Here is a 26,141-nt window from a genome sequence, read left to right on the forward strand (position 1 = left end):
AAAAAAAAAAAAAAAAAAAAAAGTAAAAAACAATGAAGATATTGAAATTAATAAAAAGGAACCTCCAAATATCTACCACCCACCTCAAGAAATAAAGCCTTACAAACAGAGTTGAGGTCTCTTGGTTCAGTTTCCTCTTCCAGTCAATCACATTCCCTCCTCCTGTTTTCGTCCACGAGGAAACCCTTTCCTTAACAGAGTTTGGCTTTTGGCTCACTTTTGTGCATATCTTTATATTTTCATTACACATTTATATATTCTTAACAATGCATGGGATTCCTTCTTTCGTTTTAGATTTTACTTGGTGTTTACTGTTTGTGTTACTGTGCAGGTTGCCTTTTTCACTCACTTTTTAAAAACATGTAGATTTGTGCTTCAGTGAATTTTACAGCTATACAGCGTTTCGTTGAAGACATCACAATTTTAGAAAGTTGTTTTTTTGATCTTGAGAGAAGCAGGGTAGTAGAGTGATCATAGATGGGGCCCCTGATGCCCATTCCAGTCCCCATTCTCTCACTCACCAGTTGAGGGCCCAGTTTCTACTTCCGCGAAGTAGGGATACCGCTCATTTCACAGGGTGTTAGGGGGATCAAATGAAATAGTATGTGAAGCATTAGCACCATGATCATTACTGCCATTAGAACAAGATGACAGTAGTGCAGACTCCGGGCAGGGCTAATTTTGTGCTATGTTTTAATTTCCAGTCGAACAGAGGGCACTCTGAAAGAAGTGGGGACAATAGCTTGGAGACAGCTGAGGTGGCGTCTTTCTGAAGACTTCTGTTTTCTCTGACGTAGGTGGTAATAGAAAAAGGGTGGGATCAGTGATTCGAGGGTACTGAGGGTTTCAAGTGTTCTTATTTGGGGCATGATCTGGCTAAATACATGCAAAATAATTTCCTGTGTTGGTGTGTGTGCTAATCTTGTTTGATTTTTTTCTTAGCAACCTGTTTACCTGGCAAAGTATAAAGGCTTCTCCTCTAGAGTCTTCTGTCCCCTCTGCCATGGCGGGTGTTGCTACCTGGAGCCGCTTCCACAGCTGGTTGTCTCCAGGATTGCACCCCTCCCCACCTGGAATTCTAACCTTGTGCGGCTATCACCTGTCACATAAACCCATTAGCCTGGCTCTGACTTTTTCAAAAGCTGACTCTAAACTGCCTGGTTCCCCGCAGTCATTGCTCCTACTGCTTCCAGAGTGAGGCACCCACTGTTCCCTGGCTCAGTTCTCCACCTTCCCATGCCTTTGTACTCTCCTCTCCACCTAGAATATTCTCTCCTCCCCTTTCCTGGTGCCATTCTTTCACAATGTAACATATCCCTTAATGTATTTCATATGATCTTGGGCAACCTATTTAACATCCTCAGATATGACACTTCAGATCCCTCATTAGAGGAAGCACCCAGAAAAGCCAGGAATCCTGACCTGATGCCCTCTGCCATGCCGTCGGGGTATCACACTGCGCACGTGATACAGCAGTGTATGGTGTTCTGGCTTTAAGGAAGTTATGCTTGTTTTCATCCCCACGGTTGAACTTTTTTTTTTAACTTAAAAATATTTTATTGTCCGGGCACGGTGGCTCATGCCTGTAATCTCAGCACTTTGGGAGGCCGAGGCGGGAAGATCACAAGGTCAGGAGATCAAGACTATCCTGGCTAACATGGCGAAACCCCGTCTCTACTAAAAATACAAAAAAATTGCCGGGCATAGTGGCAGGCACCTATAGTCCCAGCTACTTGGGAGGCTGAGGCAGGAGAATAGCATGAACCCAGGAGGTGGAGCTTGCAGTGAGCTGAGATCGCACCACTGCACTCCAGACTGGGCAACAGAGTGAGACTCCGTTTCAAAATATATATATGTGTGTATATATGTGTGTGTATATGTGTGTGTGTGTGTGTGTGTATTATTATAAAAATGTTATTTTTTATTTTCTAAAAATAGAGATGGGGTCTCATTATGTTGGTCAAGGTGGTCTCAGACTCCTGGCCTCAAGCAATCCTTCTGCCTTGGCCTTCCAGAGTGCTGGAATTACAGCCGTGAGCCACCGCACTTAGCCTGAAAATTTTCATTCTAATAAAAAAATAGAAGAAACAATCCTCTTATACTAATCACCCACACTTAATACTATCTTGCCATATTTGCTTCAGATATTCATTTTTCTTTTCTTTTCTTTCTTAATTATTTAAAAGCAAATCCCAGACATCAGGACATTTCATCCCAAAATAACTCAGAGCTGGTGCCTGAGGAGATGGAGCTGGTCTCTGAGAAGATGGACATGCTATTACCATATCTAACAAATGAGTGATAATTCTTTATCGCCATCCAGTACCCCACCCATAATCAAATGTCCTCACTTGTCCCAAGAGTAGCCCTTTTACATTTGTTTTATTTAAACCAAGATCTAAACAAAGGCCATAGTTTAATAATACGTTTAATTGATATGTCTCTTAAGTGTCTCTTAATCTTCAGGAAAACCCCTTCTCTGTTTTTCCTCCAGTCACTGACAGAGATACCAGCTCTGTTGTCATGTAGAATTAAAGTTTTGAATGTCTAAAATAAACTTTATTTTGGAATAATTTTAGATTTATAGAAAAGTTGCAGAGGCCAGGAGCTCAAGAGAATCCTCACGTAGTCCTCACCTAGCTTCGCCTCTTGTCAGCACCTTCCATTACCTTCATCATGTCTTTTTTCTGTGCCATCATCCAATCCAGGATACCACATTGTGTTTAGCCATGGTTGAATATTTAAATGATTTCTGGTTATAAGTTCTTGTCTTCTGCTGAGAAAAATAACCATTTTCTGACTAGAAGGCAGTACACCATTACGGTTTAAAACCCAGGCTGAGGCCAGGTTTCAGTTTTTCACTCAATTATGTAATAACTGTATAATAAGTTATGCTTTCCATGTCTGTCTCATCACCTTTGAAATGGGAATAATAATAGTACCATTTCATTGGATTATTGTAAAAAAATAAATTTGGTAAGTGTATGTAAAGTGCTTATCACAGTTCTGGGCACATAAGAAGCACTCAATACACCTGGCTCTTGACCAAGGTGCTAGTTCCTAAATCATACCGAACCCCGAGGAAGGAACTGGGTCTTCCCCGAGGCTCACTATTATTTAAAAAATAATGTATCGATGTTTTTTTTCACTTACCTTAGAAATAGTGCATTTGCTTTGGTTCTGTATAGTGGTCTCACTACGTTTTGAGGTATTTCACTTCTATTTTGGGAATTTTTATTCAGTAGAACATAGTTCCCTAGTATGTTTTGATCAATCAGAAATATTGTCTCTAGGCTGGGTGCAGTAGCTCACACCTGTAATCCCAGCTCTGTGGGAGGCCGGGGAGTGGGGATCGCTTGAGCTCAGGAATTCGAGACCAGCCTGGGCAACATGGCGAAACCCTGTCTCTACAAAAATACAGAAATTAGCTGGGCATGGTGGCATGAGCCTATAGTCTCAGCTACTCAGGAGGCTGAGGTGGGAGGATTGCTTGAGCTGTGGAGGCAGAGGTCGCTGTGAACTGTGATCTAATATATATATAAATATACGTAAATATATTTATATATAAATATACATGTACATAAATATATGTATAAATATATAAATATGTGTACGTATATTTATATATAATATAATTGTATTTACATGTTGTCTAAATATATATGTGTGTGTCTGTGTGTGTGTGTGTGTGTGTGTGTGTGTGTGTGTATATATACACACCCTAAGAGTGAGTTTTTTCTCTTGGCAGGAGTTCTTGAGATCAGGATTGGAGGATTAAAAGGATTAAAACTGCAGGCCTTTCTTTTATTAGTCTCACAGAGTGACTGGTTTGATTTGTGTTTTCGAATTAGAATCACCTTCTTTACCAGACTTCCTTTGCATGAAGCAGTAGGAGCAAGTGGCTGCTTGACTGGCTTGAGCTCTAAAGTGTGTTTGTGGTATGAAGTGTTCTCGGAGGAACCGAAATCGGTGTGGTCACACATCATCAGTGCCTCTTCATACACCCACGCCCTCCTGAAGTTTGCTGTTTGTGTTGCTTCTAGTGCCTGTTGCTGTTCAGCAGTACCCTTGGTTTCAGCATACTTACTATGATGAAGAAAACCTGTTAGAATCTGCCTTTTTTTTTTTTTTTTTTTTTTTTTCAGAACTTTTGAAAACATTGAATAATTCCATGTACTGTAAAGGGAAATAAAGTAGTTTGGGTAATTTGGACCCAAAGACTCCTAAGGAATCTAGGAATTCAGTTACGTAGAAGGTCGCTTTCTTTCACTAGCTTTTGCCTCCAAACCTGCAGGAGAAGACCAGCTGAGAAGGAACACACATATGAGTGGGGACTGCACCTGAGCACCCCACAAGGCTCCTTTCAGAACCCTCAAACCGACCATTCGCAATATTCACGTGGACTAGGTCTGGGTCATTTGGAGGGAGGGAAGGTGTGGGCTGGCGGAGGTGTCTGGGTGGTTTCTAGTCTGTGTTTACAGTCTGGGGCTTGCGCTGCAGCTCCTGCGCCTGTCATGCACCCCCTTTCCCAGAAGCTTCCGTGATGAGGTTGTCTTGTTGAGAGGCAATGCTAGTTCAGACTTGACCTTGTGATGGTCTGTGGGGGAGAATGTTTTAGGCCCTGGGACACTGCAGTTTAATGACTGAAACAGGAATGTTTGAGTCAAATCGACTTGGGTTGGATCCACACTCTCTTTCTTATTGGTTATATTGTTTGGTCAAGTCATTTAACTGCTTTAAGACTCAGTTTTCCCATCTGTAAATGGGAGTAATAGTGATACATACCTCATAGAGTTGAGATGGAGGTTAACAACACATAGTGTGCTGGGTAGGCACTCTAACCTCAGTTGTTAGTCATAATTATGTTACATAAATAGTTGAGAGACTGAGCTTTACAATAGTGAGAAGCAAACTTTTTAAAAATTATTATTCTTTAAGTTCTAGGGTGCATGTGCAGGTTTGTTACATATGTATACATGTGCCCTGTTGGTGTGCTGCACCCATTAACTCATCATTTACATTAGGTATATCTCCTAATGCTATCCCTCCCCCCTCCCCCCCCCACAACAGGCCCCAGTGTGTGATGTTCCCCTTCCTGTGTCCAAGGGTTCTGATTGTTCAGTTCCCACCTATGAGTGCGAACATGCAGTGTTTGGTTTTTTGTCCTTGCGATAGTTGAAAAGCAAACATTTTTGTGTCCTAGCTTTTTTCTTTTGTAAACTCATAAAAGTCTTTATTATTAGAGTCAAAGTAGGTTTAAAACGCTTACCTTTCTGTGGACAAGGTTAAGGCAACATGAAATACGTCTGGCTCATGCTGTACTTCACCAAGTCTGTTTGTTGCTATGTCCACAAAAGAATGCGGGGAGAAACGTTAGCAATGTCGGTGCTCCCGCCTCCCTCCCTGGCCCTCTGTGTCCAGTCTGCCCTTCCTACACCTCTGTGTCCACTCTCCTTGCTTTTCTGTCTGTCACCACCCTGGCTAGCTCAAACTGCTGTCTGTTCCCTGGACTGCCATGTGGCTCTGCACAGCTCTGCTGGTCCTCACCCTGGGGCCTCTGCTGTCTCAGAGAGAGGGGTCCTCAGCAAACAGATGGGGTCTTGTCAGTACCCTGCTTAAGACATGGGCTGCCCTTGGCTCTGAGGGTGAAGAACACTAGGCCCTTCGAAACATGCCACCTCCCATGTCTCTTGTCTCATTTCACCTCCCAGCCTTCCCCTCAGCCACAGGGTCAGGCCGTCTTGCTTTTGAGCCTGGTTTCTTGGATCAGATCCAGTGTTTCTGTCTCAGGAAGCTTGCCCCAGCTGTCCTGCTCCCCTCCCTGCTTTCAGCATCCACTCTGCACCCTACCTTCTACCACTTGACATGTTTTAAATTACATATTCATTTGTGTGATTATATGGTTGATACCAGTGTCCCCTACTCGACTGCGAGGCCGCTGAGTCTCTGCTGCTAAGAGCAGACCCCAGCCTAGGTTAGATGCTCACTAAAGGTTTGTGAGGGCCACAGTTGGGTTGGGGGCACACCAGGCACCCTTCTGTGTTACCTCTTATACTTGGCTGACGACAGACCCTCCGCATGTGACTTTTGCTGTTTTCTTATCCACTTTAAACCTGTGTTCCCAGTTTGGAAGGCCCTTGCCTCTGCCAGTCTCATCCCCTTGACAGGTCCTCACCATGCTCAGACATCTCCTCCACGTGAACTGCCCTGCGCTTGCTCTCTCACCATCCAGACCCTGCCTAGGCTTCCAGCCCCTGCCAACCAGAGATGTCTTGGTAGACACTCTCCCAGATGCTGGGGAGGGTGTGGACACATACATGATACATACATATGTGGTCTTTTCATGTGGAATGGAATCTCATAGCTTGTATCCTATGGTCTTTTTTTTCACTCAATGGTAGATCATGGACACTCCTTTTTGTGCCAAATACATGTTTACATTATCATTTTCACTTGCCATCAATCACTCTGGCATAGTAACACTATATAGGAAATACAAGTTTTTGAAAAACTTTTGTCTTTACTGCTAGATATCCTTAAATTTCTAAATTATATTTGTATCATTGAATTGAACTTTTATATCTGAGTTAGGAAAAAATAACAGTAAATAAAGGGATAATACAGATATCAGAAGTGTGTCCATACAACTTGTTATGTGTGTTGTTGCCTTTAAGATTAGGCTTCACATAAAATCTGGGAAGTATTTTGATAACCTGGTAAAAACAATTTTGAAATGAAAGCTAATGTGTTGACAGTATTGGCTATAGTCATGAACCTATACTTGGTGGGGCAGGAATTGTGGTTTATTTTTTAAGACACACCCCTTGAATTCCAGGGTAGGGAGAAGAACCGTTTTTGTTCTTTCTGGTCTTGAGAATATCGGAACTGTTAGCTTGCAAGTAACTGTTACATTTCTCCTCTCACACAGAAGTATTTCACCTATTGGATTTTTTTGTAATGACAGTTTGGTTTAGAAATATGCTAAACAGATATAGATACACTAGAATCTATAGCGTGTAGTCCTATGTATAGTGGTGGACAGGCAGAATGGATAGAAACAATATCTAAAAAGTGATTTCAATGAATTAATATGTATCTTGTTTTAAGTCAAATTATGGGAAAATCTGGATTGTGGAAAAGCTTTCGTTTGTGAAGAGTACTACTAGAATTCCTTTTAAAAATAAGTTCATTTAGAGAAAGAAAAATTATTCTACGTGCTGAAGTTTTAGCTTTATCTGTAGTTTTCCAGAAGCAAGTTTACTGCATTCAGTGCGATACCCTGTATTTTGCCCTCAGGGAAGAAAAGTGCAGTCCCGCTGCAAGCTTTTGTCTGTGTTCCTTCCCTGAAAGGTCAGCGCTCTGTTGAGGAGGATCCTGTGTTCTCTTTGGGCGAGGTCGGGTGTATGTTGGGTCTAGGGTGATCAGCATGCCTTTTTGTGGTCCTTTATCTACTCTAGAGCTCTTATCCTCAAGCAGCTTTGTGACCAAAGAAAAGGTGTTCATGGAGAAGGATCTGGGGAGCCCAGAGGCTGCTCAGGGTTCTCTTCCACACCCCAAAGGCCTGGCACACTGAGGCCTTTGGGAAATGTCTGTTGAATTGCTGAATGTGCAGAGCCTGCCCACGTGTGCCTACTTTATTCAGGAATGAGATTTCTGACTAAATGATGAAGGAGAAAAGTGTGCTCAGTCAGGGAGTCACGTTGCACAGATCCTGTCTGGAAAACCAAGTAATGTTAGCCTGCAGAGAAAACCATGGAGGTCACCTAATTCAGTCACTTCTGTTCCAAATGGAGCAATGGAGGACTGTGGTAGTTAAATGACTTCCTGTGTACTTACAAGGTAGTCACAGCAAGGAAGTTTCCAAATGTGGAACTGTCAGCTAAATGTCTACTGGTCCCCTCTTGTATCCTTCCACTAACGTACCTTGTGCTCTCCCTTAGCCCCTTGAAAGTGTGGGATTGGATAGGTTACTTAGAATTTCATTCTAAATTATTTGGAAATATGCCCAGAATTATAACCGGAAAATTTGCCGTTTTGTATCAGTGGCTTTTGAGAACATTTGTTAATGGTCTGAATTGAAGACTGTTGACGACCCCATGTTGCTGGTTGTGGAAGAGGCTGCTGAATGAGAATGACACAGGCAAGTTTTCATGGCCTTTTTTTTTTTTTTTTTGTATATAGGCGTCTTACTCTGTCACCCAGGCTGGAGCGCAGTGGTATGACCATAGCTCACTCCTGCCTCGACCTCCCAGGCTCAAGTGATCATGATCCCCCCATCTCAGCCTCCCTAATAGTTGGGACTACAGGCACTCGCCACCACGCCCAGCTAATTTTGTATTGTAAAGATGAGGTCTCACTATGTTGCCCAGGCTGGTCTGAAACTCCTGGGTTCAAGCTGTCTGTTCACCTTGGCCTCCTACATTGGTGGGATTCCAGGCGTGAGCCACCACACTGGCTTCACGTGAGCTTTAATGACAGCTCAGCCTATCCACTTAGACGTGTCAGAGGTTCAGGAAGCCTGATGAAGGAGAAAGTTCAGAGGGGCTTATAGACAGTTGCAATATTATCTGCTTGTGAGTGGGACCATATTTTGGAGATTTTTTTTCCGCACAGCGAACAGTTTTTGTGGACAGTTGCTTCTGCCTTCTCATACTCTCTGCTCCAGTTAGCTTGACCTTGAGCCTACTCACAATGGTACATCATTGAACCCTTTTCTGCAGCAGATATATAGCACTGTTCTTCCTTCAAATTTATAGCCTAGAGCACTCTTGAGAGGCCTCATTTAGGAAGACGGCTTGGCTGGCAAATAAGTGTTTGCCAGATGAATGTGTGTTGGACATAGTATGGATGGATATTCTTGCTTTATTAGATAAAATTTGATTTTCCCTGTAAATGATTATTTATGAGATAAAACATAAACTAAACATGATTCCTTTCCATCAAGTTCAAAGCTAGCTGCAAAACATGAAATTCTTCTTTTATGTTGCACAAGGAAATTAATGGCCTGGAAATGTACAGCTGCTCAACCAGTTTACAGGCCATTAGTACCTAGTGTACTGGCAGTGAGCCCCAGTTAGCCATGGAAACCAGCCTGCAGCTTTCTTAACTCTGTATACGAGAAATAATTGATGATTCAGTAACATTAATGACCATATTTAACAAACGGCTTGATGTTTAATTAGGTTTCTTTACCCTCTTATATCTGAAGGGGTTAATTGCAACAGGATGCTAAAAGCTGGACTGTGACAAGTTTAGGCAAAAATCCAGGCTAATTTTTTATTCTTATCACAAATGGAAAATGTTTATACTTGTGGAAGGTACTGTTCAACCCCACAAATATGAAAGCTTCAGAGTTTTAGTCTCACCAAGAAAGTAAATTTTTCCAAAACCGTAGAACGAGTGTGTCTTTTAAAATCTCATTTAGGTAATGTTGAGTATTATATGCAGAAATGAAAAAGCTTCAAAACTCTGGAGATTTCTCCTCAAACATAACATTGTAAAATGATTAGGCTCTCAAAATTATTTGGTTGAACAACTAAAGCATAAAGCTTATTTAACAAACATGACTGTCTGCCATGTCCCTGGCCCTACAGATACAGTGGTAAGTTGGGTATGGGGTTTAGAAAGGTTTCTTGCAAGAGATGATCCTTGCAGTGAGTCCTAGTGGGATGATCAGGAGCTAGTCCTGCTAGTGATCTTTCTTGCAGTCTTACCAAGCCGTATGTGCAAAGGCTAGAAAGTGAGAGGACGCACAGTCTATCCAGGGAACTCCTGGAGTCCAGTCCTCTCAGCTGGGATGGGGGCGTGAGATCTGCTGGAGTCAAAGTACAGATTCGAGGAGAACCCAACAGTTCGGAAAAAAGGACAAAAAGTTGTAATTAGGTTCAAAGACCAGACCAGTTGTTAAGGCAAATTTGTCTTATTCACAGTTTGTGAACTGTTGTTCCTTGGCAACCACTGGGCATATGGGGGAAAGCCCCAGGAGTTTTATGAGGTAGTGAGTTCCGCATCACTGCAAGTGTCCATGAAGAGACCAAATCCCAGGTCGTAGATATTGTATAGGGATGAGGCCATGGGGAAAATGACGGTGGGGAATTCTGTATTGAATGAGAGTCTGGACTGACCTTCAAATATTTTTTTAGAGTGCTAAAATGAAAAATACATCTATATGGAAACCCACAGAAAATGCATTTATACAGGCCTCCCTCTGTACTGTCAAAATCATGCTAAGACAGTTATTTGTAATTTAAAAGCCTTTTAAATAGGCCTGATCTGAGAATTCAGGCATAATTAATAATTCCATTTCCATGGGAAAGTACATTTGAAAGGATAAATAGATGGGAACTCCTCCTCCCTCTCTTTGTCACAGCCCTGCTGTGTGTGCTGAGTGTTTGTCCATCTGCCCCCCTTCCCTGTGCTGATGTGCTGCCGTCTGAAGGGTGCTGGGGAGGGAAAGCAGTCCTCTGTCTCTGTCTTCAGTGAAAAGATCCTGGTTAGGCCGGGCACGGTGGCTCACGCCTGTAATCCCAGCCCTTTGGGAGGCTGAGGCGGGCGGATCACGAGGTCAGGAAATCGAGACCGTCTTGGCCAACATGGTGAAACCCCATCTCTACTAAAATACAAAAAATTAGCCCAGCGTGGTGGCACGGTGGCGCTTGCCTGTAATCCCAGCTACTTGGGAGGCTGAGGCAGGGGAATCGCTTGAACCGGGAGGCGGAGGTTGCAGTGAGCTGAGATTGCGCCACTGCACTCCAGGCTGGCCACAGACCAAGACTCCCTCTCAAAAAAAAAAAAAGATCCTGGTTAAAAGGGCCTTCCCCAAAGGCCCAGAATTTAATTTTACTCAGTTGTGGCAATTTCATCAGAACATAAGCATTGATTTGCTGAAGTTCCTGTTTGCCAGTACAGCCATTTTAAAAGTCAGAGGGCAAGAATTGTTTCAGCTTGTTTTATGGCTTGGTAACTGTCCCTGTTACCGCTCTCCCCCGCCCTGTCCCACCCCTGCACATCCTTTTAACACTAGTCTCATCAAATGCAGGATTCATCCTACACAGTTAGGGGTTTCCTGTCTGGTTAACCTTTAGTAGTCACCAAGTTCTTTTCCCTTGTCAGCAAGCTGCATTAATTTTTAAAAACTCTTTTGAAAATAAAGCAATTATTTACATTTCCTATGGAGGCAGGTCATATTTAATGTTGGGATTTCTGTATTTGCAACAAATATACAATTGATTTGTGTTTTATTCATTAGGCGTCTATTCTGTGTTGATGGTGAGGGGAAAACAAGGAAGATTAGTGGTTATTTCTGTTCGTTTTTTTTTTAACTTGTCTTGATTTTTAAAAATGAAGGCTGGGCACGGTGGCACACACCCCTAATCCCAGCAATTTGGGAGGCCGAGGCGGGTGGCTCACTTGAGGCCAGGAGTTCAAGACCAGCCTGGCCAAGATGGCAAAACCCCATCTCTACAAAATATACAAAAATTAGCTGGGCATGGTGGCACAAACCTGTAATCCCAGCTACGGGGGAGGCGGAGGTTGCAGTGAGCCGAGATTGTGCCGCTGCACTTTAGCCTGGGTGACAGAGGGAGACTCTGTCTCAAAAAAAAAAAAAAAAAAAAAAAAAAAGAATTGGATACTTCAGGAGTTCTAAATTAAAATGTTTCTATTACTGTAAACTAAGTTGTTTGGTATTTAAATCTTTTAAATTCTATTTGTTTTTGAGTGGCAATATAGTCAGAGTTCAGAAGGTGTAGAGTGGTATGCAGTGGAAACGCTTCCTTCTGCTCCTGTCCCCCCAGGTCCCTCAGAAGCAGCCAACATTACCAGTTTTTTGTGTGCCATTCCAGAGATAGATATAACTGTCAACTGATTTTTTAAAACGTGTTTCATCACTCATTAAATCTAGTGTAGTGACAAAAATGGTAAATTTTGTCCCTGCATCTTTAAAAGCATATGCTGTGTTTGAATGGCAATTATGAAAAGTCATTTGTTTTTCCTGGGGCCATGGACCTAGCCTAACAAATGGTAGCCCTCGGGGGAACTAGCATCTATGTCCTGAGTGAAGGAATAAGATGTAGACTTCCCTTTCCTGTGGGTTGCCTTAATTTTTGTATGTATAGTGCAGATTCTCTCAAAGATGTGAATATATTAACTCTCTAACTCTTGGTGTAAAAATAGTATCAGACCCATTTCTGTGTGCTCTTGTCGAGAAGACTCTAAAGGAAAAGAGGCTGGTATAAATTGCCCAGAGAGAAATTCCTAGAACCATGCAGTCAAACTACTGGCTAAGAGCTTGCTGGGAGGTAGCCTGTGTTTGTGGTGTGGTCCTATGTTCCCAGCGGGACTGAAGTGGATTGGAGGGCCGCACTGTGCCTGCTGTGGGGTAGCATCACTTTGAGCTGGATGACCCTTGCCCCAAACCTGCCCTCTATTGTCCACATCCCCACACCCAAAACCTTCCTAACATTGTCACTTTCCAAGGTCAGATGTACAGGTAAATACAGGGTACATAGGACCCATTCCACCTTAAAGGCAACAGCATTGTGTCAGCCGGGGTGTCCTGCACTACAAGAGGGCGTTATTCACAGCCAGTAATTACAGATTCGGAAAATCACTGAATGAAGGAAGAAACCATCTTCCTTTCAGTTATGAATTTTTTAGTAATATTTAATGAGGGGTGGGTGGACCAAAGACACTTCCTTCCCTTCTGAAGAGGATTTAGAGTAGAGTGGTAAGGGGGAGGAATTGGACTGCTTCCCTTTAGAATTCTGCCCCTCCTCTCCTTTTTAAGGAGAATTGTCCCTAAGGAGCTCACTGTAACCAGGCAGTTCTTTAAACTGACAACTGCCTGTGAAGTGTTAATGGATTTCCTGACAAATAAAACAGCAGGACCCTTCTTTAGTGACTACCTTACTGGAGCTTTTTAGCCCAATTTTAGTTCAGAGTGGTCCTGGCAAGGTTTATAAAGGAATTGGTGTGATTATTCATAACAATTAAATTTTTCTTATTAATAAACAAGTAAGTAACCTGCCTTCTTGGTCACCGACTCCCCCCTTCCCAAGGTGGAAGGCCCAGAGATAAGGCAAGTTGTGCCTTGGTAAGGAGGGTGTGTACTAGTGAGAAACAGGAAGCTGTGCTTCAGCAGCCTGGCCTGCCTGGAGGTTTCTAAGGCTGAGTCAGGTGTGCTGAGGTCCCTCGGCAAGGGACATTGCTTTTCCCTGGCAGCCACACTGCTGAGCATAAATGCTTAAAGTGTCAGCAATTGATGTGTGGAGAGAAGTATGACTGCATTACAGCTTAAAGAGCTTTCACATTCAGGTCTCTACAGGAGAAGACGAGATCGTCCCGATAGTTTGAGAGTAAATGGATTACCGGAGGAAGAGCTAAGGTGAGTGCAAAGTCATGGTTGGCTAAAGGTCAAGGCATCTAACCTAGTAAGTGCAGTGGGGATTCATGCCTAAGTGGATGCAGCATTGGGAAGTACCCATTGAAAAGTAACCTTCTAGTCTGTAATTAAAGACTGAACACAATATCAAGATTGTACTGATTGGAACTGTGCAAAACCAGAACACTTGCCCATTTCTTCACAAATCCTTTAAGTTGTTTTACCTCTTCTCCAAACCTGCAGTGTTGTTACGTCTTTAAAAATTATATACACACCAGAGTAATATTTTAAATTGAAAACGATTAATTTTCCCCTTATTTTAAAGGGAATTTTCTTTGGCTGATTGGAACATGTTTTGTCTGCGTTTTGATGAAGGGGTAGCTTGTGGTAGTTTGGGGTTGGGGAGGGGTGTCATGGGGATTGTTGCTGAAATGGTGTAACAAAGGAATGCAGTGGAACTATTGAATGTAGCCTAGGAAGGAAGGACATCAAAAATCTGGAAACCTTTTTAACTAAAAAGGTTAGAGTTCTTGGCTTTCAAACTGAATTTCCCTAAAACAACACAATTCTAGTTTTGTGTTGCAACTACTGAAAATTTATTTTAGATGTGAGGTTCTGAAAGCCTCTACAACATTAAGCCTATGTGTTAAAATCCCGCGTTAACTGAAGGGTTTAGATTTTCTCTGTTCCTAGGATGTTCCTGTTTTACTGATGACAGAAGGCTGCAGTAAAGAGAGACTTCCTTTTTTTACATTACATTTACTGTTTAGTACTTTAATTTGGAGGTCTTGATTTAAGTGTTTGAATGTACTAATTAGATGGTGGGAAGATTATCTATACTTTGTGTACTATTGTTCTTTTTCCTACACTCACTTTCAGAGTTTATTTTAAATTAACTATTTATATGTAACAAGGACAAATTGACAAGCTTAAAAATTCTCTATTAAATTTGTATTTGTCATAGACAGCTATACTACAGGAACTGTAATTTGCTAAAGAAATATTTATTTTAAAATTGTTGACTCACCAGTTTTTGAAGAGGGTAACATTAAAGGACTATTATTGACACTAACATTATTAGAGTTTATTGCCTAGTATGTCAGGTGTCTCTTAGCTACATTTAATGTATTAACTTTGAATTGACTGGATTAAACCATTTGAAAGTCTCAGAGTTTAAATTGTTATGAATTTTATATGTGAGGTTAGTGAAAATATTGAGCTCTATATTGCTAACCAGATAGACAATTGGAAGTGACCTCCGAAACCAACATTTACTGGCAGACTGCAGTCTACAGTGGGTCCAAGAGTGAAGTTATCTGTCAGAAACAGTTTTAATTTCAGATTTCGGGGTTTGGAGGAATTTCCTTTTTTAAAAAAATTAAGTTATATAAAGTAATATTCTAAACCAACCTTTTCTTTATTTTCAGACAATAGCCAAAGTACCCATGAATAAAATAACATATATGCCAAGGAGGTAGTTATTTACATATATTTACATAGTTACAATGTTCTTTCAAAAAACTAGTTTTTTTTTTTTTTTTTTTTTGCTTAGAATTTAGTTAAAAGAGGAAGAGTAATTCTTAAGTATTGCCTAATTGTTTAAAGAGAAATATTTTGTCACCCGTTCTGGTGATGCAGTTATCTGGTGATGGAAGGGACTTGTATTTCTGCCACGTTTGTCCCTTAATGTAGAGAAAATGATCATTTTCCTTATTTAGAAGCATAGGTTAGCCAAGAAAGGTAAACCATTGTCTCTTTATCCCTGGATTTTTTTTAAAATCAGCTTAGAAAGGTAATTTTTTTTTTTTTACCCTAGTTATACTAAGCCTGTTTTCAGGATTAAACGAGGTTTCTGAGCTAATAGGAATCATAGAGTAAGGACTTTGAAGTTAGGTACACCGAAGTTTCAGTATCACTCAGCTGGACAAGTTATATAATCTTTTTAAGCCTTGGTTTATTTTTTTTAAATGAGGATAAAAGTAACTACTATTATTGAACATTATTTACTGTCTTACAGAATTCAAACTACCAATTCAAAGAGGTGGGTGGCATTGTTATCTTGCGAATAGTGCCATACAGTTAATTCATTGTTTAATTTTTATTGAGTGCCTACTGTTTGCAAAGTAAGGATACAGTGATGAGTAAGACACAGGCCTTGCCATAGGAACACCCACCTAGGTTTGTGCATATTGAATGTGACCACAGATTTTCTCTCCATGAGCAGTTATTTGATTTTGAATACATGTGCTATCAAACATCTTTTATTCTGTCGCAAGTATTGCATAAGACCCATTCCAACTCTCATTCCTTCTTACTCACGTGTTCATTTCTTGTTATGTTTGTGGACTCTTAACAGAAAACTTTCAGAGACTAAAATTGGCCATGGCCACTGCCAGAAAACATTTTTTTCTCTTAAAGTTTAAATAAAAGGCTGTGCTCTGAAACATGCGAGGCAGGCGCTTAAAGAGCACTGTAATACACATGAAAATAGTTCTGGCTTCAAACTTGAAATTGTTCAAAACTGAAGCAGGTAAAAGGTGGCATGACAAACACTGGGCTTCCTAGACTTTTGTTTTAAAGCATTAAATATGACTTGAAGCTGACTTTATTCACATACTTTGTACAGTGGAGCATTGCCCACTGTGTTTGGGGGTTACAGTTAGAGTGAAGTGACACAAGTGACATGCTTGTTCTGGTGGGTCGGAAGCCCCAGACCTTCACAAGGCATTGACCCTTTTTTCCCTGAAGTTTTTGGTGTCCCAAAATAACATCTAAGACAAACCCATGTACATATACTTACTCCTTTAGCTGTTCTATCTTTTAAATAATGTTGTAGTCAAACATAGTTGTTTTTTGAGGATACCTGAATGACAGACACGCCTGAGAAATTCCTGCCCTTTAAAAATTCTCAAAGTCACTTTTTCTCTGCCTCAGATGGAAGGGATCTATAAATAAATGATTAGAAACAGTACAAAATTCAAGTTTCTTCCGGTTGGGTTCAAAACAGCTTATATATAGGGGCTGGTGGCTGGATGCAGTGGCTCACGCCTATAATCCCAGCACTTTGGGAGGCCAATGCAGGTGGATCACTTCAGGTAAAACAAAAATACAAAATTAGCTGGGCTTGGTGGCACACACCTGTAGTCGCAGCTACTGTGGAGGCTGAGGCAGGAGAATTGCTTGAACCCAGGAGACAGAGGTTGCAGTGAGCCGAGATTGCACCACTGCCTGGGTGACCGAGCAAGATTATGTCTCTAAATAAATAAATAAATAAATAAATAAATAAATAAATAAAAATATGGGGCTGGTAGGCCGGGCATGGTGGCTTACGCCTGTAATCCCAGCACTTTGGGAGGCCAAGGTAGACGGATCACCTGAGCTCAGGAGTTCAAGACCACTCTGGGCAACATGGTGAAACCCCATCTCTACTAAATACAAAAAAATTAGCCAGGTGTAGAGGTGCACACCTATAGTCCCAGCTACGGAGGATGCTAAGGCACGAGAATTGCTTGAGCCTGGAAAGCAGAGGTTGCAGTGAGCCGAGATCATGCCGTTGCACTGCAGCTTGGCTACAGGGTGAGACTCTGTCTGAAACAAACAAACAAAATATATATATAGGGGCAGGTGAACTATGACCCTCAGGCCAAATCTGGCCTGCTGCCTTTTGTGTATGGCCTATAAGCTCAGGATGGATTTTACATTTTTGAATGGTTGAAAATAATAATAAAATATTTTCACATGTGAAATACATGAAATTCAAATTTCAGTGTCCACAAATGAAGTTTTACTGGAACACAGCCATGCTTATTTGTGTGTGTTGCCTGTGGTGGTTTTGTGACACAGACCAATGTGGCCCACAAAGACAACAATTATTTACCTTCAGGCCCTTCACAGAAAACCTGGGCTGACCCTGGTCTAGTGCTGAGATAAGAACTCCGAGAGCTTTCCCTTTTCCCTGTTCCTTCGGCCCTCCTCACTCCCTCACCTCCCAGTTAGGTTTATCTTGCCTGGATAAAATCAGGGCTACGTCAGCCATTTGAAAAGAATGTGAATCCAAAAAAGAAACAAACAAAATGCAGTTTGAAATTTGTATCCCTAATAGTTTAGGAGTAAAGTGAAAATGTGAAGTTGCCACACTGCAGCAGTGAGCTCTTGGCTTCTTAGACCTCCTTTTCCTCCTTTCCTGCGGCGTTGACCTTGAAGTAGTACCCTTCTCCTGATTCCTGGATGGATCACGTTAACCAAGAATGGAAGTGCAAAGACATGTAACCTTTACTTTCCGGTTATAGAATAAACCTTCCAAGCTCATATTTTATAGATACAGCATATAAAATCATTTTTAAGTGGTGGGAATGTCCTTGCTTTGGTTTGAGAGTGAAAACTCAGATCATGTGTTCCTGACTAGTACATTACCATTAACTGAACCCCTGTGATAGGCCAGGCATGCATTAAGTAAGGGCTTTTTTGTGTGTGGGCCCACAACTTCTCATGATCCCGTTTAAGGGAGAAAGAACTGAAGGCTATAAAGCTGGTCATCGTTATGAAACCAGTTTCTGTCCTTGATTCAAATAAGTTAGTGCCTAGAGTTCAGTCAACGCTGGAGTAGCTCAGCCTAGGTTGTGTGTTTCTTGCTTACCTATTTTGCAGTTCGCCGATCACTGTTCGGCCCAACTTTTAACTGAAAAACTATGTTTGTATTTTAGTTTTAGAAATGTAGTCTGTTAGACAATAGGGATAAAATTGCAGTTTTGCTATTATCTTATTATCTGATATTATCTGTTCTTATTATTTGATGGTTCAGTGAGGGCACGTTTAGTCTGCCTAACAATGAGCAAACACATGGGACAATTAAATATTTTTCTCTTTGCTATAGGAAAGAGAAAAACCACTTGCTAGTGTTGCTTTTTAAAAGTTAATAGTGTTTTCTCCTATATGTTTGATTGTAACCTGCAAATACTTATATTGTAATAACTGGTTTTACAGGTCCCCTCTTCACCCCCTCTCACCTCCCTCCCCCATATAAGAGAGAGGGAATTCTCCGAGGCGAGAGACTTTACCGTATTTCCTGTGCGTCCAGCACCTACCGCAGTTCAGAATCTGTTTCTCATTGAATGAGTTAAGGAATGAGAAACTGAACTGGCCTAAAGGTACCTCTTTTATTCTGCATTAAACTCTTTACACTCTACTTTTGAAGTCTTAATTATTAACTTTTTATTTATGTACAGTATCACACTGAGAGAAGACTAAGAGAGGGATGCTTCTACCAGAGTATAGATCATGATTATTTTGCTTTTCTCTTTCAGTAGTTCTGGGAAGCTTAGTTTCCGAAGGGAAATACATTTTTCAGTCATCTAAAATATTTCTGTATATGGTCATGTGCTGCCTAAAACGTTTCAGTCAGCGAGAGACTACGGACATGACATTGGTCTCTTAAGATTATAAGGAAGTTGCCCTATGCAGATGTACCATTTTGATCTTTTAAGCCATACTTTTACTCTACTATACTATAATATTTTTAGCTGTTTTATATATACACTTAATCCATTGTGTTACAGTTGCCTACAGTATTCAGTACTGTCCTGTGCTGTACAGGTTTGTGGCCTTGGAGCAACAGGCTATACCACATAGCCTAGGAATGTAATAGGCTGTACTGTCCAGGGTTGTGTATGTTTATGTGAACATTTATATATTTATGATGTTCACACATGACTAAATCACCTGACGATGCATTTCTCGGATCATATCCTTGTTATTAAGCAATGTATGACTATAGTAGAGGGAGTTTATGCTGAAATTAAAAATAGCAGTGTTGATGCTTAAAAATCAGGTCTGTTAAAGGAATGATAAGAAGTAAAAAGTTAATGAATAAGGATCCCTTTCTGGTTTTTTTTTTTTTTTTGCACTGCTATGAGAGACATTTAGGAATGAATCAACCTCAACTTTAACAGAATCAATCTTTAATTTTGTTGTCAGTACACATCAAATTATCTAAATTATTTATTGTGACAATTAAATTCCAAAATATTAATACTTTGGTTGCTTTCCTGTTGGTTTTTTAAAAAGCAAACAAAATCTTGAAGTCTCAGATATAAATTACTTATAAAAGTCAGAAAAGACAGTTGTCCAAAACTTGTGCTTTACCTACCTGACTTTGGATAGATGTTATTAAAAGGAAACAGTACTATTTATTCTACATGTGTATATCTTAGAGACACAGCAATGTCTGTGCTACCCAGTGGCTATTCTGTGACTAAAACAAACTTTAGAAGTGAGTATTTTCTTATTTTAAAAAAATCTTTTAGAAATAATGATTAAATATGTTTCACATAAATATGAACCTCCTTAAGTTTTTTTAAATGCTTATATCTGTTTCCTAGGGCTGTCATCACCAAGTACCATAAACTGTATAGCTTCAAACTACAGAAATTTGTTGTCTTAGAGTTCGGGACACCAGAAGTCAGAAACCAACATATCAGCAGGGCCATGCCCACTCTGAACCCTGAAAGGAGATGCTTCCTTGCCTCTCCGAGCACTGGGCTTTGCCTGCCGTGCTGAGTGTTCCTGACTTGCAGGTGCCTTGCTCCTGTTTCTGCCCTTGTGGTCATAAGGCCATCTTCTCAGTGTGTCTGTCTTCACCACAGCTCTGGTCACTTTCCCTTGACTTCTTGGTTTGACAGCAGTAATACTTTCTTCTTAAAATTTTCTCCTCCCTTGTCTCCTCAGTCTGCCTTTTCCTAGTTTTCCTGCTGGTTGCTTCTTTTCCATTTTTCCCTTGTCTTTTGGTGTCTCCCATAGCTCTTCAGTATGTATGGCTCAGATACCATCCATGTGCAGTCACTGTCAAATGAGGCCAGGAGTCATTTCTAGCTGTCACTTAGTGACTAGCACCAGTTTAAACTAGGGATTTCCAGTTAATATTTGTGAATCAATAAATGAATGAAATGAGCTATGAAAGCAGTTTATTGGATCATTTATTGAATAGGCAGTGAAATCAAAATATAGTGTTTGGATTTTTCTTTACAAACTAAACTTAAAGCCATTAAAAAGATAATAGAATATAACATAAATGGAGATTTTGAAGACAGGATTGTGACTGTACCTCCTTTCAAACCCCTCCAAAGTAAAGCACTTGTTATCTAGGTAGAGGAGTGCAGAGTATGTTTTAATGTATTTTAAAATGTGAAAAGGCATTTCAGTCCATTAATTTTTTTTTTTTTTTTTTTTTTTTAAGATGGGGTCTTGCTCTGTTTCCTAGGCTGGAGTGCAGTGGCATCATCTTGGCTCACTGTAGCCTTCGCCTCCCAGGTTCAAGCAATTCTCCTACCTCAGCCTCCCGAGTAGCTAGGATTACAGGTGAACCACCACGCCCGGCTAATTTTAGTAGAGATGGGGTTTCACCATGTTAACCAGGCTGATCTCAAACTCCTGACCTCAGGTGATCCACCCGCCTTGGCCTCCCAAAGTGCTGGGATTACAGGCATGAGCCACTGCACCCAGCCTCAGTGCATTAACTTTTGAAGATAGATATAACAGTAATGAGTTTTATTAAGGTTTTTGTTGTTTTCTTCTGAGACAGAGTCTGGCTCTGTCACCCAGGCTGGAGTGCCGTGGCACAATCTTTACTCCCGGGCTCAAGCAATCCTCAGCCTTCTGAGTAGCTGGGACTGCATTGAAGTATTTTTTTAAAAAGCAGAATACTTCTTTGACCATATGTGCTTAAAGCAATATTGATAGGTTTGGTGTCCATTATAAGCAGCTGTGCAATTCAACAGAAACGTATTGCCATCACCTTTGTCTATCTCTGTGGCCATCCGCTATTATAGCTGTTTAAAGGAAGACAGTGTGGTGTGGTATTGGGAGGAAATGGAACATTTTATTGCCAGAATTCTAATGATTAGGGATAATGAGAATGAAAAAATGACAGTGTTATAGGGAAGAAGTATTCATATGCATGGAACTAGAAATGGATCACAACTTAAATTTTGGCTTTTAATTTGTAATGTTTCAGCCACGTTTGGGTGGAAAGAAGATGTATAGGCTTGTTTCCAAAAAAGTTTCTTGTCTATGAATGAACCTAGGATGGTCTTCAGAGATGTATATAAAGAAAGAGAGGAGACAGAGACTGAAATTGACTGCTTCAACTCTGCTGAGTTAACTTTCACTCGTAATAGAAATAGCTAGAGGTTGGATCATTTCAGAAAGCCAGTCAATGTTTTTAGAGCTTCTGATTGTCACAAGGACAGATGAAAAAATGCAAATATCAGTTATATAGAAGACTTTCCATTTGAGACTCCAGAAAAGGTGTGGGTGGTTACCGTATTTGTTTGACATTGCATCCTTTAATTAGCTTGTTTAGCATGTGAGGAAGTGGAACTTTACCTTGGGCCTCTCTGAAGCCCAGTTTCCTCCAAATATAAAAAGAAAGGGTTGGTCCATTCAGAAGCTTTAAAGAATCATTTTTTCCCCAGACAGGATTTCCCTGTGGATTGTGGTGTATGAAACAAAGTCAGCGATTCTCCATGGAGGTGATGTGAAGAGAGAAGGCTTTGTGACCTAGACTGCAGATTCCGTTCCTGAGGCCCTTCCTTTGTCCCGTGGCAGCTGCAGAGGCGTCTCGGTTTAGGAGATCAAGATTTGAAAACCAGGGGAAGGCCAGGCTCAGTGGCTCATGCCTGTAATCCTAGCACTTTGGGAGGCCAAGGCGGGTGGATCATTTGAGTCCAGGAGTTCAAGACCAGACTGGGCAACATGGTGAAACCACGTTTCCACAAAAAATACAAAAATTAGCCAAGTGTGGTGGCATGCACCTGTAGTCCTGGCAACTTGGGAGGCTGAGGCTGGAGGATTGCTTGAGCCTGGGAGGTTGAGACTATAGTGAGATGAGATCACTCCATTGTACTTCAGCCTGGGCAACAGAGAGACCCTGTCTCAAAAAAAAAAGAGAAAACTAAAAACCAGAACACAGCCTGCCTCATTGAAAAGTGTGATTTTTAAAAATAGTAGAATTCAGGCATCCCTCTACTGAGCCTCCCTCGAGATTAACTGTGCTGCTATAGGAAATCGGAGCTTAATTATATCACACGAGCTTAAGAACTCAGGGATCCAATGATACGATGTAGGGAATTTGTTTCAAAATATTTTATGGTTGATGAGTAGATAGAACAAATTGATCAGGAGTTGATGACTTTTGGAGCTGGGTAATGGTTCAGACAGATTCGTTATACTCACTCATTTAATATATGTTGGAAATCTTCAGTGATCAAAGGGTTTAAATTTTTTGAAATATGTATCATGGTGAATGGCACAGTTTTGACATTTCCCTTTTATGTAACTAACACATTATAATTTTTCATTTATTTAGGGGTTATCAGTGGTCGTGCCCCATCCAAACATCTATCCCAGTAGTCAGGAATACAGCAAAGCCCCTGAGGCTCCCTCTGCTGTTAGCTACCTGTGTGTCTGTTGGGATGTACTCCACACCAGGATTTCACCACCGGTGGCTCTAATATGACTAATTTGGAGGTTGAGTGGGAGAAGGAGGGTGGAAAGAGGATTCTTTACCTTAATCTAGTCTGTTTTCCTATGGTAGTCATTAAGCCTTTCATATTTTGTGTCAAAAAAAAAAAAACAGTATTTCTTTATGTTGCTAGAAGGTGAAAATGATAATGTGGGTGTAAAAGATTAGATTCAGAAAAATGAACATCTCAAGTTACTACTTTTACCTCTGTGGAGCAGAGATGGAATTGTTTGATTTGTCAGACAATTTAAATTTATTATAACAGGATGAACTTGGCTTACAGAGTGTGGGACACTTAAGGAGTCCGCTTCTAGCCTCTAGCTTAGATATATATAAGGAGTCCGCTTCTAGCCTCTAGCTTAGATATATAAAGAATGGGGTAGACTGACTTAGACTCTGACTTAACTGAAAATTTTATTATTCTGTACCTTTACTTGATAATATATACCTCCCCCCATCCCTTCCTAGTTTTGAGTGTAAATACACTTGTTTTAAGTTGCTGAGTGAGACATAGGTGTAGAGTGGGTGAAGAGTCTGGGTATAGCCCACTGGACTGGGTCCAGTGTCTTGAATAACTACTTAGTAATTGACTTCTGCAAGTCAGTTATTTTTAGGAGCTTGAGTTTCTCCCTTTGCTAGTTGAATATGATTTGTAAAATAAGTGAATGTTTTTATATTAACAGATTTAGACCTACTCAAGGAGGATTTATTGTGTTTCATTTTAAATATCAAATGATTGTATGCTGTGGAAACAAAAGGGACTCCATCTTGGATGCTAATCTGCCATGTTGCCTTTTTTTTTTTCTAAGACATCTGTTATAGCATGCCATGTTGACTTCTGATTAACCTCCTTTGAGACCTTTGAATGCCTCCTGATTACTACTTTACTTACTGTCCCTAGTGTAAGAGCATGTCAGCCTGGATGTTGCCACACAGATTCCAGGCTGTGATGCGCACAGCATCCATGTTCTGGAGGGTTCTCTGCACACATGCCCTTTCCTCATGGTCTGTAAGCCCTGGGTCTGGGGGCAGTGGTGCAGAGATCTGCCTGTCTTGTGGCTGACCAAGACCACACTTCTGTCTGTAAGTTCCCTCAGTAAATCACCCAGTACCAACAAACTAGATTTGTCTTCCTCCTTCTTTAGTGTCTCACCTCCTTCACATTTGGGGCCGCTTTTCATATATGCCTCCTTCACAGAATAGATATTTTCCTTTTTTTTTTTTTTTTTTGAGATGTAGTTTTGCTCTTGTCACCCAGGCTGGAGTGCAGTGGTGCAACCTTGGCTCACTGTAACCTCCACCTCCTGGGTCCAAGCGTTTCTCCTACCTTAGCCTCCCAAGTAGCTGGGAGTACAGGTGCCTGCCACCACACCTCGCTAATGTTTGTATTTTTAGTAGAGACAGGTTTTCTCCATGTTGGCCATGCTGGTCTCAAACTCCTGACCTCAGGTGATCCACCTGCCTCGGCCTCCCAAAGTGCTGGAATTACAGGCTTGAGCCATCACGCCCGGCTAATACTTTCCCTTTTTGCTCTTTGGGAAGCCACACATGTTTGAAAAGCAGAAAGTTAATTGCCCTTTACTTTCTTAGTACCTCGTGTCGGTGATTTCATCTGCTGAATTCAGCCATCTTCTCCACCTTGAAAGACACCATGTTAAAAGTTAAGTGCTGATGCTGCATAGGATGTAGGGTTCTGGTGTCTGAAAATCAGGCAACGTGCGTTCTCAGAGAGCATGATGAACAGTGAAGGAAAACTCAAGGGAGAAGGTACCCAGAGTCCTGATGTTCTGGACACCTTGTTCTTTATCAGGCAGTGCTAGACCTTATTGCATAAAATGGTATTTGGGGCCAAATGAAAATGGTAAGCGAGCCAAAGACAAGCCTCTGTGCCTCCTCAGCTTTGAAAATGTAAAAGGGAATGCAGATACTGCTATAGAATCAACATGTGAGTAGCGGCATGACTTCAGCAACTTCTGCAGAGCTGTACGTGAGTGCCTGGGATTGTGGCCTCAGAGAACTGGAATACTGGCTCAGGCTACTTAAATGTAGATGAAAATATGAAACCAAAAGGAAGGTAAATTGACCTTGACAAGTCTGTTTATATAAGCAGATTACTTAGAGGCAATCTGTACCTGCATAGCAAGTGTACACATTGATTTCTGAATGAGAAAGCACTGACATTGCCTTATGAGCCATTATATTGTTCTTCTGATTATGTTTGTGCTCAGGTTAATAAGGTGTACCAGGTAACTCCCCCGTCCCCTTCACCCTCCACTCCAGGAAGCATCCATGTAGAACATTCAATGTTCATCATGATGGCAGTGGAAGATTTGCTTTTGCCTTTTGAATTGCTTCCTGCTCTTCTGTCCCTTTGTTTTTACCAGCATCTTAATTCTTACTAATTGATTTGGTGAGATTCTTTTTATGTATTCTTTTAACACAGAATTATTTTCTGTATTTCAGAGCAGTTTTATTTAAAAGGATAAAACTGTCCCTTGAAATACTCATGTGGTGGTTTGTCTGTAATAGGTTAGAATATTGCCCTCCATAGAAGAGTAAAAATGACTGCTGCTTTTAAATAGGCCTAAATTATTGACTTTTTATACAACCAGCATAGGTGCTATCATTAGAGGGTCAGACCTCTTCTACTTATATTTAGTCCAAACATAGTCCAAATAGTCACTATATTTATTAGTTTATTTGAACCACTCTCAGTTTCCCCATTTGATTTGCTTTCCTAATAGGTTCTAAGCTCTTTGAAGCTCAGTTATTTTGTTCTGTTTTCTCAGCCTATGAATTTGGCCTGGTGCCAAGTTAGTTTTGGTTACATTTTTGCTTTTTTATTTACGAGCTGCTATAAAAGAGATTGTTCTGTCTTATGCTTTACTAATAGTTGGTGAAAGGTTTGAATTAAAGGACTGGATTGGCCCAGAGTCATACAGGTGCACGTTTGCCTTTCTGAACTGAAATCCCTGGTGCCAGTGCTGTTTATGAAAGGATTAGAGCAGGAAGTTTTGTTGCCTTACAGTCAGGAAATTCAAGTTTTATTTTATATTATTTAAGTAATTAAATGTTAAAAAGTTTACACACAGTTGTGTATGTGTGTCCATCCTTGTGCCTCAATCACAAAATTTCCTGAAATAATCTCCCTGGGCTCCGCTGTGGCGGTTCTCCCACCAAGCTTTTCTTGTGATTCTCTCTTGCACACCACCATTCTTTAGAAGTAGTATTTCTTGGAGGTTT

The 26,141-nt window shown here is 40.9% G+C and overlaps 1 protein-coding gene across 8 annotated transcripts in view; it reads left to right on the forward strand.

The window, feature by feature from the left end:
- LIMS1 (LIM zinc finger domain containing 1) overlaps nucleotides 1-26,141 on the forward strand; it is a 102,979-nt gene that overhangs the window by 22,695 nt on the left and 54,143 nt on the right. The window contains exon 1 of one of the 8 annotated variants that reach the window (XM_017883799.1): nucleotides 13,142-13,384. The exons of 6 other annotated variants lie outside the window; for them this stretch is intronic. In XM_017883799.1, coding sequence (XP_017739288.1) covers nucleotides 13,278-13,384 — 107 coding nt within the window. In that variant the 5' untranslated portion in view covers nucleotides 13,142-13,277. Of the gene's footprint in view, nucleotides 1-13,141; nucleotides 13,385-26,141 lie in introns of those variants that run through there. One more of the 8 variants, XM_017883801.1, reaches the window with a different exon arrangement.

This window comes from Rhinopithecus bieti, unplaced genomic scaffold (genome assembly GCF_001698545.2).
Source record: "Rhinopithecus bieti isolate Rb0 unplaced genomic scaffold, ASM169854v2 scaffold_13742, whole genome shotgun sequence".
NCBI classification, from domain to species: domain Eukaryota; kingdom Metazoa; phylum Chordata; class Mammalia; order Primates; family Cercopithecidae; genus Rhinopithecus; species Rhinopithecus bieti.